The 16652-nt window shown below is 26.8% G+C and overlaps 2 protein-coding genes across 2 annotated transcripts; one reads left to right on the plus strand and one right to left on the minus strand.

Annotated features, from left to right (window-relative positions):
* Positions 1-4016: 4016 nt before the first annotated feature.
* On the minus strand, positions 4017-4487 carry LOC136087037 (52 kDa repressor of the inhibitor of the protein kinase-like). Its single transcript, XM_065809544.1, has one exon. It carries the CDS (start codon positions 4485-4487, stop codon positions 4017-4019), a length of 471 nt encoding a protein of 156 aa, XP_065665616.1.
* A 9877-nt stretch (positions 4488-14364) lies between these two features.
* Positions 14365-16412, plus strand: LOC136087038 (uncharacterized). The gene is made up of 3 exons (XM_065809545.1): positions 14365-14492; positions 14554-14735; positions 15367-16412. Exons 1-3 carry the CDS (start codon positions 14365-14367, stop codon positions 16410-16412), a joined length of 1356 nt encoding a protein of 451 aa, XP_065665617.1.
* Positions 16413-16652: the final 240 nt, after the last annotated feature.

The following is a 16652-nucleotide window of genomic DNA, read 5'->3' on the forward strand; positions in this document are numbered from 1 at the left end:
ACTTAACAAATACTTTGTAAATCTTGGTCCCAGTCTCGCTCCAAAAATAGTGATGCCAAATAAAATGTTTGATGAATTTATTTGAGAAAAATCCCTATCATTTATATCAAACGAAAAAAAATGCTTTAAAGAATTTAACAAAGCTCTGACTGAACTAAAGCGAAAAAAGTTATACGGATATGACAACATTACTAGCAATGTAGCAATACGCATCATTGAATGCATGTTTTTTAATAAAGGAGATCGTGAACTGGGAGCATTTATAGACCTTTCAAAGTCATTTGATACAGTTGACCACAACATCTTACTATCAAAATTAAAACATTACGGTATCAAAGGACTAATGTATAGATGGGTAAAAAACTGAGTAACAGAAAGCAGTTTGTAATAAACGATGAGTCACGTGCTCTTGATATTGAGTGTAGGATCCCTCAAGGCTCAATCTTAGGACCGTTATTGTATTTCATTTACATCAATGATATGCATAAAGCATTATCTATAGTATCTTCAATAATGTATGCTGATGACACAACTTTGTTTTATAATCATAGCAATTTAAATTGATGTTTAGAACAATAAATACTGAACTGGAAAACTTCAATTTATAGTTTAGAGCAAAAAAACCATCTTAAAACTGTGAAAAAACTAACTACATTTTATTTTATAAAACAGGTCAATCAATGTCTCTATCATTAAAAAGATCCAGAGTCATTAACAACGTAACAATGAAATGGGAAAAATATGCAAAGTTTCTTGGTGTTCAAATTGATAAAAATTTATCATGGAGAAATCATATTGGGCACATTGAATCATAAATACCATCTGCAATAGGTATTTTATATAAATCTCGTCCGTTTCTTGATTTCTGTTCAAGAAAAAAACTTTACTTTAGTCTAATACCAAATCATCTCACATATGCTAAAATAGTGTGGGCTAATACAAACAAAACAAAATTAATCAAACTGTAAGGCTTGCAAAACCATTCTTGTAAAGCGATTCATTATCTAAGCAAAATGGACGATCCTTCCAATGCAATGACAAATATGAAAGTCTTACACTTGGAAAAACTTAAGGTGGCTTCACATGAAATAAAAGGTGTAAAATCAAAAAAAAAAAAAATTTGAAAAATATGATTTTCGAGAATTTTAACAATGCTGAAAATGATGGCATAATTATTTTTTAATAATTTTAATTTTTAAGCAACTATTTTGCATTTTGCAGGTATGATATAAAGTAGCTTCCTAAGCAACGCCTATAGCAACGGATAAAAGCAGTGTGAAAACTTTTATTCAACTACTGTTTTGGTATGTTTTCGTGTTCTGCTATAATAAAAGATTTAGTTTAGAGGCTAACTATGTTCAATTTTAAAAATAAAACCGCTTTACTTATTGAAATTGCATCATTTCACGATTATTTGCTTTTTTATGCTTTTTTTTATCAATAAAATCCTTTTTTTTCTTTTTTTCAATAAACATTTATATTTTATTATTATTTTCATTAAATTGAATTTATAAAACTGATTTTAAAATTGATTTAAGTTATTTTACTAAAAAAAAAAAACATTTCCTGTAATTTGCGATCAAATAGTTTCCAAAACTATTATATTAAAAAAACTTAAACCCGGTTTTCTGATTTTTCAATATAACTTAAAAGTTTTTTCATGTCATAAACATGAAAAAACTTGAAAATTAAAAAATTAAAAAACTTGATGGAATAAGACAAATAAGACTAAATAAGACGAATAAAAAATTAAAAGACTTGATAGAATATTGTCGTTTAAACGGCAAGCAAAGCTGCATAAACTTGGTTTGTAAAAAAGATTGCAATAAATTAAAAAAAAAATATTAATAAAAAAAAATAATAATAATAACAGTAGAAATAGTAATTACAAAGCTAATTACAAAAAAAATTATTTCTAAATTTACTTTAGTTAACTTTTTACATTGAAATAGATAAACGCCATATGGCGCTGCTTAGGTAATCAGCAAAAAGATTTTTTTTTGGAGTTTTGTACTCAAAAATGCTGAATCTTCTTTGATTTCCTTTTTTTAGGTATTAAAGTTTAGAAAAATAAATTTATATAATAGTTATCATACCAAAATTTATATTAAAGTTTGTATCAATATTATATTGATGTATTTTTATCACTCTGATATGCAATAATTTTGTATATATGTTTTCTGTACTTTTCACTATAATAAATGTATTTTAATATGGTATACCTAAATAAATAAAAAATTAACTCTTTAAAATATAAAATTATCCCGTGATATCAAAATAATCTCAGATCTGTGCAATTTGATTTAAAAAACTTTGAAGAAACGGTATTAGTGCTTTACGTAAAAATGTCTGCACCTAACTTGATGTATTATTTATATAATACATGCATATGCTTTAATCTAAACTTTTCTATCATCTGATTGAAGTAATCTTTATCTAAAGTTAAATAGCAACTTATATAAATACAATTGCAAAATACCTGCAGCTTTCTCTTAGTGACAAGTTTCTACGTCAGAATTATCTTGTTCTATCTCCACTTTTCGAAAAAAATGAGCTATTGATAGTTTTACCTTTGAATTTTCTTTATGTAATACTTTACATAAAGAAATTTGCACATTCTCGTTACTTTTTGCTTTTAGTTTTTCATTGCATTTTTGTTTAACGGTATGACTACGCACTTTGAGCAGAGCAAATGTGTTGAAGAAGTAAAAAAAAAAAAGTTAAAAAATAAATTAAATAATTTTTATATATATAAATCTAACAATATTTATATATATATATATATATATATATATATATATATATATGTGTGTGTATAGATATATATATGTGTATATATATATATATATATATATATATATATATATATGTATATATATATATATATATATACATATATATATATATATATATATATATATATATATATATATATATATATATATATATATATATATATATATATATATATATATATATATATATATATATATATATATATATATATATATATATATATATATTTATACATATATATATATATACATATATATATATATATATATATATATATATATATATATATATATATATATATATATATATATATATATATATTATATATGAATTTACATATATATGTTGTATATCTATAAAAATATAAACCGATATAAAAAAAATAAAAAATGGATAACGATAAAGTAATTACGATGGGAATGCTTAGAGAACTCATGTCATTACAAGGAGATACAATTTTCAAATGTTTTATGGAAAGTTTGCTCAGTGTTCTTGAAAAAGTTGATAACTTAGCCAAAGACGTTGAAGAAATAAAACGTGGGCTTACTTTTGTTGGTGATCAAATAAAGACAAAAGTAAGCAAGTTTGATAGCAAAATAGCAGAAATTAAAGAAACTATTGTGGCTATTAAATCATTCGGAAAATTAAGCAACGATTCAAATGAAAATAAAAGAAAAACAGTCGATCTTGAGGATCAAAACCAGGGGCGGATGCAGGATTTTTTGTGGGTGTTGCCTGTTTTTTTTCGAGTTGCCAAAATATAGTCGGCGATATTTTTTTGTAAACCCCTTCCCCGCGCTAGCAAGGGAGGGGGGGGAGGTTGCAAAATAATATCGCCGAGTATATTTTGGTAATTCGTCATCAAAGCGGCATCAGTACTTTATTATTATTTACTTGGCATTGTTCTCAATTACCCATATAAAACAAAACTAATAAAAATATTGCCTTGGCTATTCTGTTCATAAATTAGACATTATTTACTTGTCTAACCTATTTAACGAAGTGCACCAACGAGAAGGTAAGCCAAAGGACTTTGCACTCCATCTTTAAACTGTCATGTGGCCTAAGGTTAGCCCTCCATTTCTGGATTCTTTCCTTTTTTTGATAGGCAGTTTATGTAAAGTATTAATATTGTTGCCTTAGGTTAGTCCTCCATTTCTGGATTCTTTCCTTTTCTTGATAAGCAGTTAGGCCAAATTTTTTTTAATAGGTTTTTTTTTTTAAATTTTTATGTTGGTTTTTCTAATTTTCACTAAATATAAGATAAACTTAAATATAAAATAAAATACACGAATATAGTCAATAAACAAAAAAGAAATTAATAAATTAATATTAGGTACAACCAACTCTAAGAGTCGTTCCCCTAAAACAGAAAAAATATTTAAAACTCTTTCTACATCAGGAATTATTTCTTGATGAAAAGACATCAGAGCTAAAGAATTAAATCTTGACCCTGTCATGCGGCTTCGCATATAAGTTTTCAGTCTGCGTATAACAGAAATGCTCCTCTCGCATTCACATTTAGTAATTAGAATTGTTCCCATTATTAAAAAACCTTTCCTAATGTTTGGGAAACCCCTTATATCAATAGACTTTAAAGTCTCTGTAATAGTGGATGGGATCACAGATTGATTGTTCCAAAATGTTTCCCACAAATCTAATTCAGCATGAATTGATGTAAGATGAGGCATATCTGATATATAAAAATGTAAAAATTCCATAAAATCTGACTTCCAAAAACATTTTTCTTTATTTTTTTTACAACAGTTGCAAGAATACCAGATAAACCTTTGTAAACAATCATCTCACCTTCATCAAATCTAACAAAGAGGAGATGTGATGGAATATTTGAAATAATCTTAAACTGTGTCAGAATGATAATTATCTCTATAAACTTGTCTGCCACAGAGCCTTGGTTTAACTTTCGAAACATCAAGAGTCTTAGCTAGGTCAAGAGCAATTAAGTACCATTCGTTATGATAGACATCAATATTTTTTTTTAAATCTAAAATTTAGAAAACAGTTATGGCGTAGAAATAGTCCATTATTTGTTTTGTTAAAACTAAGCTCACAATAAAAGATAAATTTTTCATAAGATTTAAAAAACATGAAGCTTTTGAAGAAGTATCAATGTTATAACTCTTACCTTCATTGTATGCCATTTCTTCCATTGAATGAAAAACGGATATGTAGTTATACAAAAAAAACATCCAGACCTTTAAGTTTCTGAACCCATCTAGTTCGACATGTATCAATTAATTTTGATAAATTAAGAACCTTAGTGGTAACATAAGAATGCGATAGAACACTTGGCAAAACTGAACATGATCCTCTTTTTAAATCACTTTTGACAAATTTCTTTAAGCATAAAACTTCTCTTTTCACAATAGGGACAAAATGATTTGGTGACCACATATCTTTATCCTTGGAAATAGAGCAACAATCAGTGTTACACCATAAAATACTCAGAATTTAGATAATGCAATGGAACAAAGAAAAGAAGCAAATTTATTGTTTCTGCAATTGTTATAGGCTTCTTTTTCTATAAGTTCAGAAATATTTATATCATTTAATTCTGTAAAAGAATCAGAAGACTCAAATGAAACACATGCCGTGAAAACACTAGAGAGTGAAGAAAAACTTTTAGATTCTACTTGGTTTAAGATTATTGTGCATCTTGAATAAAAGGTTGCTTTCTCAAACAACTCAACAGAAGTTAATAGTCGAAGAATTTCATGTGTTTTATCTGATGAATTTATTAATAAAGCAGCAGAGTTGTAAAGACACTTACCATTTTCCATTGACCTGTAAAGTCATATCATATATAGACTAAATATAACTAAAAAAAACATATGTAACTAAAGGTTATTTGTTAAGAATTGTTTTATAAACAAAATAAAACATAAAAAAACGCGTTTAAACTCATACTTTAAAACAATATAGTCTTCATTTTCTTTTTGAATGGGAATAAAAGCTTCCATTTCAGAATTTCTTAAAGAAAGAAGATCTTTGTTTACAACAGGAAACTTTGAATTTAAATCTTTAAGATTATTACGAAGCTTTACTTTGTAAGTCGTAATACTAGGCAAATGCTTGGCTTTAATGGCATTGGATAGCAACAAATCCATAATTGCAAACAAAAATAAAATTTGTACTTAAAATTACTTTAAACTAATTTTTGATAAAACTTCAATTTATTGGAATACGTAGAGCTTTATTTTAAAGCTTTAATTATTCGTTTAAAGTTTATACGAATAATTAAGGCGTTATTGGAATAATTAAGGATTCATTTTTATATATAAACGGAACCGAGAGAACCCTTTTGATCAAACGTTCCTGCAACTTTTTTTTGTTGTCTACCGGTGTTGCGGTAAAGATTTAAGATTATTTGGATTTCATTTTTGGCCATACTTAACAATTTAATTCATTTAAAATTTATTATAAAATGTCAGCTCATAGTTATTCTGTTGAAGATGTAAAGCTTTATCTTTCTGAAAGAGCAATAAATTGCTCTAAATCACAGCGTAAATCATTTTTAAAATATGCAAAAAAATTCAAACTATGCGGTATGTAATCGTTATATAATAAATTGTTGAATAAGTAATAGTTATTTTTAATAAACATTAATTATTTTTATTGAATAATCACTAACTTATTATATACTTCAGATGGTAAGTTGTACTATATAACAGCGTCAAAAAACCTGCAAGTACTTTTTAATGACTATGAAAAAACGTTAGCCTTTAAAGATGTCCATGATTCTAATCATGGGGCTCATGTTGGCCTTAACAACACAAGAGCAAAATTAAAAATTCTTTCTACTGGCTAGGTAATATTAATGTGTTTTTATAATAGTACTTTTTTATTTTCTATAAGGTTTTTAAGTTCTTTTAAGTGTTGTGTGTATTTCTTGAACTAAAATGCTGGGCAAATTAAATTTTTTTGTGAGTTATTGGTTAATATCATCATAATAATATATAGTAGCACAACTCTAGTGTTTTAATTTAGTTATATTTTGGTTCATGTCAAACTTTTGTTTTTGTTGAATAATTAGGAATGGTTAATGACATTACCAAATGGGTTAAAGAATGTGACAAGTGTCAAAGAATGGAGAAAATAAGAACTGTCGCTCCTGAATTAAAACCTATCAAGGTTAATGGACTGTGGGATTCTTTAGGCATAAGTCTAATTGGACCTCTTCAATATGCAAAGCATGAAAAGAAATATATTTTACCAACAAGTGATTTTTGGAACAAATATATTGAAGTTTTTGCTGTTCCTAAAAAATTAGTATTTTATGTTTCTAAGTGCCTTACTACTTTGTTCTATCGGTCCTCCGAAGAAAACTTTTTCAGACCAAGGCAGGGAGTTTGTAAATAGTTTTTATTCTCCTGAATTCAAATCAAACACGTGATTACCTTACCTGCCTTCCACCCACAAACCAACGGACGAGATTATTAACCTAATAAGACAATTAAGAAATCTCTCTTTAAATTATCTTATGATACCCAGAGCAATTGGGATGAGTTGTTAGAAGCTGTTTTATTTGGTCTGCGCACATGTGTGCAAAAGTTAACTAAATTTACACCATTTTTTTTAATGTTTGGCAGAGAAGCAAACTTGTTCTCCACTTTATCACTGAATAATATTGATTCTGGTACTAATGACAATAACATATTTGAAAATAATGCATTGGATGAGCAAATTCAAAAAAAATTGTATTTGTATTGTAAGTATTGTCGGCAGAATTGCTTTTAAAAGAACATGATTATTGTTTGAAAATGACAAACCAATCATATAAAAAAGAAGATTTAAAAAAAAGGAGTTCTAAAAAGAGGCACATGTCAGAATTGAAATGTTATGACAAAGATAAAAGTTATAAATTTATTAAAATGGTAATCTCTACATCATCTCTATCTGACGATAAAAGCATTTTAAAACATAGAAGATTGATTTATCCTGCAATTTCGCTAGATAACAATTTTTATTCAACATTATCAGCACAGTCGATCAAAGAATGCATAGATATTTTAAATAATCCATTAGGTTGGCTAGATGATACTTTAATTGATATTGCACAAAGTTTTCTTTCGCATCAGTTTCCTAAAGTAGGTGGGTTTCAAAGTTCTTGTATTTTTAATTCAAATAACTTTTGTGGTTTTGTTTCTGGAAAGTTTGTTCAGATATTTAATGTGAGAAATTCACATTGGGTATTAATAAGTAATGTAACATCTGATAATGGATCAAATTCTGTTCAATATTATGATTCCCTTTTTACTGGTTTTAATAAAAATACTGTTCCATTACTAGTACACAGAGTTGCACGATCAATATTGATAAATGAGGGTATTGAATTCATAAATTTAGAAGTCATGAGATGCCAGAATCAAGACAACGGAAATGATTGCGGGCTATATGCTATTGCTAATGCTACAGCTTTATGTCATGGAATTGATCCAAGTGTAATTCTTTGGGAAAGAAACAGTATGAGATCTCATTTTTTGAAGTGTGTTGAGAATAGGAAACTGGAGATGTTTTCTTCCATTTTATCTAATGGTACAAAAACCTGCTCAATATCATTTCAATGTGATGATCTCTGCCATTGTGCATTAAAATAGTGTTTCTGTTTTGTGTCTTCACATCAAGAAAATGTTTAAATTATGAGCTAGTACAATATATTTGAATGTTTATTTACAATATATAATGACAGCATGTGATGAAACATCAAGTTTTCAGTTATTTTTTATGTTTCAACAACTCATTACAGAAACCCTGTATAAAAATAATTAAAAAAAAAATGATAATAAAAAATTATTGGTTTTAAATTTTTTTGTGGATCATTAATTTCTAAAGTTTGTGGTTTGTGAGGATATTTACTGCATCAAAATATTTTAATTCAATCTAAAAAATCAGTTTCCTTTTCTATAAAAAAAAGGCTAATATTTTAAGTCTAGTATTAGTTGAGTCAGTACTTTAGCTTGTTATTAATTTAGTTTTAGATTAGACTTTACTATTGTTAGACTAGAGTTTGTTCAATTTTATTTTAGAGTTATATGTAGAGTTTTTAAACTGAATATATTAAAGAAATTTTGTATATTTGCAATTTGTTTTTTCATTCTAAAGTAACTATACTAAATTAAAGAATAGTTACTTTAAATATTTAATCAAAAACCTTTTACTTCTAAATCAGAAATTACCTGATTTCTGACTTTTTAATTATTTTTATTTAGATTTGTAATATTAATTTGTGTAATATTTAGACACTTGAGGTTGTTGAATCCATTTCAGGTTACAAGTGTATTTTTAACTAACTTAGTATTATCTTTTTATTATTATTCTTTATTTTAAATACAAAGATTTTTAAATAAATGTTTTAATAAAATATTTGCATATTTAATTTACAAGTTTCAAAAACTGTAATAAATGCATACTATATTATTATTTTCTAGTAAATAGTTGTACTTTTTTTTAGGAATGACAAGCTAAACTCCTTAGTTAAAAGCGGTAAAAGAGTACATTTTAGGTAATCTCAATCTCTGATGTTTGACTGCAAAGACAAGTAACTTTCAATCTAGGAGAGGTAAACGTAAATGAACAGATTTAAAAACAAAGTAAATGTAAATTCATTTTTACCTAATAAATTTTTATAATTTTATTATGTTATCGTATTAGTTTATGAATCTTTTTTCCGCATAAATTTGTCTTGAATGTTATCCCATATGTTTTTTTTATTGGAATTAAGCGTTATGGAAGTTTATTAAAGGTTTTAGAAAATTATTGGATTTTATTCGTCTGCTAATTTTTCCAATTATTCATGAACTTATTATTCAAGATAAAATACTGCGATGAAGGTAACTATTTCATTGAGCATTTTCTACCAGCTAAGAAAATGTTATTGATTTTTTGCTCTTGGCCTTGAAAATTTTGGCCTTGGCCTTGATTGTTTTGGCCTAGGCCTTCAAAAAAATACATAAAATTAAAGAATTAAAGGTTTTCATCCTTTATTTTTATGTATTTTTGTTTTCGGCTTTCATAAATATCTACAAGTATGTTTTCTTATTGACTTCGTAGAATTTTGCGCATAACTTTGGTTTATTTTTACAACATGTGGTTTATTGTCACAGCAATTGTTACCTACAGTTTTGTTAATATTTGACCTTAACGTTAGGCAAAAATTCAAATCTTTGGTCTTGAAAATGTTTGCGTAGGCCTTGGCCTTGAAACTCTTATCCTTGACCTTGTAACTTTTGGCCTTGGTCTTGGCCTTGTAACATGTAGCCTTGGCCTTGCAACTTTTGGCATTGTTAACAACTCTAAAGTATTGCAAAATAAACACGCTTCGCAGAAAGCATCCCAAAGAAGGTTATGTCATTAGAATAACACCCATCAGCAATAATCCTAACCGTAGTATCATTTTTTTTTAAGGAAAAAAAAACTTAACAACGTTACCAATGTTTAAACAAAAAAACTGTTATTTTAAAATAAAAGCCATTTTTTAGTTTTTTTTGTGAAAAATTAATCGTGCCCTATTTTTTAAAATCAGTTTTTAGTAACTAAAGTTAATGCTATATATAAACCGTAAATTGGTTTCACAATAACATTGTAACACTTACCTCGACAACGTTTTTGTTTCAGTTTGACATAAAGTTTGGCTAAACGAACAATGCCTTGATTGCTCAATTAGTCTACTTTTTTAACGAGCTACTTATTTAACGCCTATTGGCGTTAAATAAGTATCCGTATACTAACGCATGCGCAAATATTACATTTTGTCTACTTATTTAACGGGCTACTTATTTAACGCAACACCGGAAGCATATTTTGAAACCCTATACAGGCTCAGAATAGGCAGAAAAATGAGCAATCTGATTCGCTGATTTTGAAAGAGAGGCAAGTGCGATTTTATTGAAAAATATAATGAAAATTAAAACAAACAGATTTTTGGAATAAATTTCAAAGTATGATATACCAAGTTTATCAATACAAGTCATGTGTTACTATCAACACAGGAAATTCATTTTATTTTAGTACTCTTCAGAGTATTTAAAATGTATCAAAATCGATTTGTACAAGAGAATTTTCACTCGTAAAAATTTCAATAAAGTTTATCTTGGTGATAAAGATTTTATCTATTGTTAATTTTAAGAAACGAAAATAAAAAATGTGTTGAAGTAAATTTGAAAAAATCTACAAATGTGTTTCTCTTAAAATATACTCTTGGCCTTAAAGCATTCTCAAATACATAGTTAAAATATATAAGTATGTTGTACGAGACTAATAGTGAAGTACTTTTGCATACAAAGTTTATATGCAGTTTTTCGTGACTACTGGTGAAGAACTTTATTTATAAGCTGATTTACATGTTTATTTTAAAGGGTTAAAAATTAGAGTTTTTTAAAAAAGAAAATTTGTACTAATTGCAAAACTAGCTTACATGTTCCATGTCAATATATGAGCTCTGAAGAGATTTTGCTTTCATGCTTTGTTTCAACCATAGTTTGGAGGAGGCTGATATAATTTTTTATTACATAACTTTAATAAAACATCGTGTTAAACCATTAAAAACTTGTTTAAAATTTATAAAAATTTTGGCAGGCTGCATTAAGTTATAAAATATTTGAAAATTTAACAAAAGAAGTGATATTTATGTTTGTCTACAAAACACTAATTTTTGAAAGAGTATTGAATCAAATAAGTTAACCAAATAAAAGTGGATTATGGCATAAATAAAAGTGGATTATGGCAAATGATTGTGGCATTTTTTGTATTGCAGTAATTGAAAAAAAAAAAAGATTTAAAAACTAAACTAAGTGGTTAAAATCAATCGTTTTAATGAAAAAAGAGTAATAAAAAAGAGAAAGGAAAATTATCAAAAAAAAAGAACAAAATAAGTTGTCATGCTATGAATATTTTTGCTATTATAAAATGTGTTTTGTATGTATAAACTTTTGAAATATTTCACTTGAATTTGCATGTGTGTAATTTTGCAAGATTTCTAAATGTGTTTCTCATCAAATATAATGTCTGTGTTCTACAAAGCATGCTCGATACAAAGTTTATATGCAATTGCACCAGACTACTGGTAAAGTACTTAAAATATGCAAAGTATAAATTTTAAGCTGAGGTAGAGGTTGTTCTAAGCTCGTTACTGCATCTTTATACCAACTTGTTAATTATAAACAGTTCAACATTTAAAATTTTGGAAAAAGAAAATTTTTACAGATGTTTTGCCAAACAAGCTTACATGTTCCATATAAATCTACGAACCCTAAAGAAGTTACTGTTCAACCTAAATTTTGAGAAGGCTGATAAAGCGTACATCAATACTTTTCTTTATATATATTATATAGGATGAAAATTGGATATTAATCTAATGGAAATAATTTGAATAACAATAATCTATTGGAAAATCTAACAAAAAAAGTGATATTTGTTTTTTCACTGAACATTAAAACTTTACTGAGTATTAAAGTCAAAAAATTTAACCAAATAAAGGTGAATTATGGCAATTTTTGTAATAAAAATAACTTCATCAGAATTAGCTTTTACATTTGAAGAAGCAAGTTTTCAAAAAAATTATTAATATTACATCAAAATAAAACATAGCGCATCTCTGTTTTATATTAATAAACAATAGATATTCACAGAAATTTAAAAAAAGAACACTTGTTTTTATTGGTTATATTAAAAATTACATAATAAAACTATAAATAAAATTTGTAAATATGGAGTACATTTTACTTAAAATTTTTTTTTGTAATTTTTTTAGAGCAGACATATTTTCTTTCTCTTCTGGAGTATATAATGTAAAATAAATTATTAGCATTATAAATATATAAAATTTATCAAAGTTTGCTGCTTTATTTAATATTATTTACCATCAGTTGCTATTAAAGGATACACATTTTATATTAATTATAGAATACAATAACGACTATTTTATTCAAGTTAAAAGCTATATATCAACAAACATGTATTGAGTTTTGAAATTGAAATAAACAACAACATGAGCTTGCATGTTTGCAATCTTTCTTGTTTCTACCTTTTTACACTTAGTTTTTCATAAAGGTGTGGTAAGTTGAGAGTTATTGCTTTTGGTAATCAGTTTACTATATCAAAACACACTTGTGGACATCAGGTTATAGATTTTTTTTAATAGCTTATTATGCTACAATGCTTTGTGATCTTTTATTGCTATACATTACCAAAGGATATCTAAATTTGCTCTTGCTTACAATTGCTTTTAATTTAAGAGTGTTGCAAATCATCTAGGCTAGCTACAATAACCAATAAGCAATACTCTCAAATTTTTTTAGTGTTGTATATAATTTATATATGAGAGTAATAAGTGTAAAGTTCTAAAAAGAAATTAGGCTATTTTTTCAAAATACTTTTCTTGCTAAATGATTGGATAAATGGGAACTTAATTTGAAAAAAATTATACCAAGTTAATAATAGTCTATTGATATTAGTAGGTAAATTTTAAAACTGTTTTAAAAAATCTATCGTATGAGAATCACAGCATAGTCAAGTTTCACCATCTGGTTTATAGTTTGTTACAATGGTTGTCTTTTTTATATCTTAGAATTAGAAAAACAAACTAATTTTTTAAATCTTTATTTTTAAGAAAAAATTCTGAAAATCACGGATGTTTTGAGTTGTGAGGGCTTGTATAAGTATTTGTACTATATTGCACAAAATTGGATAGAGAAATCATAATTTTTTTTTGCTATTATTATTTGGTTTTTTATGAAATTACTCAAATTCACTTTTATTATTTAATACGTTTTTTGACATTTGTTTTGATTTCAACATACGCGCAAAAGCCTCTCTTTCAAAATCAGCGAATCAGATTGCGCATATTTCTGCCTATTCTGAGTCTGTATAGGGTTTCAAAATATGCACACCGGAAATTCGGGTCAAATGATCCTGAAACAATAGGGATTTTTTTGGCCTTAATTACGGCAACCAAAATAAATACATTGCAATAACGATTGATTAAAAGGGTTCTTTCGGTTCCGTTTACTTTAAAAAAAGAATCCTGAATAATAGCGGCGTTTTAAAACATCACGGAGGAGAGCGAAGTCTTTGAAACATTGTTAAAGCCGTGTATGTTTTTCTATAAAGGCAATATTTATTTTTTTAAAGAACTCATATATACATATTAGTATACTAAAAATTTAAGTTTAGTATTTTTTTATATAATGAAACGGAATTTTTTATAACTTCTTAGAATATTATGGGTGAATCCTGGGCAACACAGGATACCCCCTAGATCCGGCCCTGGAAACCGACGTAACAATCTAAGAATTGTCGGAATCAAAGAAGCAAATAACGAAACTTTTAATGATGCTTTAAAAAAGTAAGCCTACTATTTAAGGAAGACCTTGAAGTTGCGGATTCAGTTGTTATAGAAAGAGCACATCGTGTCGGTAAACTTAATGGGAAGCCTAGAAATATTGTCTGCAGAATATTAAACTGGCAGGACAAGGAAATCATCTTATCTAACGCTCGTAAACTCAAGGGAAAAAACATATTTATTAACGAAGACTATAGCGATGTAAAACAATGCGAATTCGTAAAGAGCTTTTTGTCCAAGCAAAAATACATCGTGTTAACGGAAAATACGCGAAAGTCATATATAATCGATTAGTGCTAAGAGAAATGAAAAACGAGAACGAGGGTGTTGAAAGCAAGTAATTTATTTATTTACGTTTTAATTATTTTATTAAGTACTAAATTAAGGTTTTTATTAAGGATATTAACAATGAATATATCTAAAACAATGCATAACAATGAAGCTAATTTGACAAAATTAATATCACCTATTTTTGAAATTTTGAAATATAACAAAAATGATTATAATTTTTTGATTGAAATAGATATTAACTGCTTAAATAATGAATATTATAAACCAGAAGAATTTAAGAGAGAAAAACGTAACAAAGATTTAAACATTTTAAGTATTAATATACGGTCAATGAACAAAAATTTTGAATCATTTAAACATTTTTATTATTCTTTTAAATATCTTTTTGATGTAATATGTATATCAGAAACTTGGGAAGATGCAAATTCCCTTTACAATTTAGACTCATATAAAATGATAAGTCGACCACGTGTAATCATCAAGGGAGGTGGCGTTGCAATATATATTCTTGATAAATTAGAATTTAAAATAAACAACACGTTTTCAAAAAGCAAATAAACATATTGAAACTTTGTGCATTGAAGTGTTAAATACTTCTGGTAAATCATTTTTAATCTCCTCATTGTATCGACCGCCATGTGGTAAACAAGTTAACTTCCTTAAGAAATCTTAAGAAATTTTATGTCTCAAATGAGTAAACAAAACAAGCACGTTTTTTCGCGGGAGATACAAATATGGACGCATTATGTTATGAAAAGTTTGCAAACATAAAAACTTTTTCAACTTACTATTTGAATTTAATGTAATACCCACCATATTTAAACCCACGCGCATTACTAACCAATCATCTTCTGTGATTGACAATATTTTAACAAACAGTTCCCTAAATACTAAATTTGAATCAGGCCTTTTTATTGCAGACTTTTCTGATCATTTTCTGGTTTTCCATATAGCACGCGAAGTACTATCTAATATTGACAATAAAAAAATCTTTGTGACTTACAGAAATCTTTCTATAAAAAACCTGAATAATTTAAAAAAAAAACTCCAAATAGTACGATGGGACAACGTTTATTCATCAACAGATCCTAATACTGCGTTTGATAATTTCTCAAGCACATTTCAAAATATCTTTGATAATATATGCCCAAAAATAACTACAGAAATAAAAAACAAAGGATATAAGAATCCATGGATGACAATAACGTTAATTAAAGCATTAAAAAGAAAACAAAAACTTTACGTAAAATTTTTAAAATCCAAAAATAAAGATGATGAAAAAACCTACAAAAATTCTAAAAAGTTTTTTCAACATAATATAAAAGAAGCAAAAATAAGATATTTTTCTAATCAGCTTGATAACCATAAGTTCGATATAAAAAGGACTTGGGCTGTTATAAACCAACTAACAGGAAGAGAAAAAAAGAAGCATACTTGCTTACCACAAAAATTAATTTCCGATAAAAAAATTATAACAAGTAAAACAAATATATGTCAAGAATTTAACAAATATTTTGTTAATGTAGGCCCCTCTCTTGCTTCTAACATTGCGCAACCAAATAAAACATTTAATAACTTTTCGGGAGAAAAACCCAACACTAGTATAAATAATGAAAAGATAACTAAACTTGAATTTAATAAAGCAATTATTGAACTTAAACGCAACAACTCATGTGAATATGATGGTATTTCCAGTAATGTAGCTATTTATGTTATGGACAGCATTTGTAAACCATTATTTTATTTAATATCATCTTCATTTGAAAATAGTATATTCCCTGACAAACTTAAATTAGCCAAAATTAATCCCATTCTCAAAAAAGGTGATTGCAATAATATTTCTAACTACCGACCTATTTCTCTACTCCCAGTTTTTTCAAAAGTATATGAGAGAGTAATTTATAATAGAGTTAATAAGTACTTTACATTAAACAATTTATTATACAAAAATCAGTTTGGATTTTAAAGCAATTGCTCTACTGAACATGCTATTATTAAACTTGCTGACAAAATATATAAGCCGTTTGATAGAGATGAACTGGTATTAGGAGTTTTTATTGATCTTTCCGAGGCCTTTGATACAGGTGATGACATAATATTTTACTTTCCAAGCTAAAATATTATGGCATAATAGACTCAACATTTAAGTGGATTCAAAGCTACTTGTCTAACAGAAAGTAATTTGTACTACTAGAAAAGTCAGGAG

This window comes from Hydra vulgaris, chromosome 11, assembly GCF_038396675.1.
Source record: "Hydra vulgaris chromosome 11, alternate assembly HydraT2T_AEP".
Taxonomy (NCBI): Eukaryota; Metazoa; Cnidaria; class Hydrozoa; order Anthoathecata; family Hydridae; genus Hydra; species Hydra vulgaris.

What these genes read in the sequence shown, in the direction of transcription:
- LOC136087037 (XM_065809544.1), bottom strand. Translation starts at nt 4,487, where the DNA reads ATGCCTCATCTTACATCAATTCATGCTGAATTAGATTTGTGGGAAACA.
- LOC136087038 (XM_065809545.1), top strand. Translation starts at nt 14,365, where the DNA reads ATGCGAATTCGTAAAGAGCTTTTTGTCCAAGCAAAAATACATCGTGTT. An exon ending in AACGAGGGTGTTGAAAGCAA is followed by an intron (nt 14,493 to 14,553) that starts GTAATTTATTTA and finishes GTTTTTATTAAG; the next exon opens with GATATTAACAATGAATATAT. An exon ending in AGAATTTAAGAGAGAAAAAC is followed by an intron (nt 14,736 to 15,366) that starts GTAACAAAGATT and finishes TTTTTATTGCAG; the next exon opens with ACTTTTCTGATCATTTTCTG.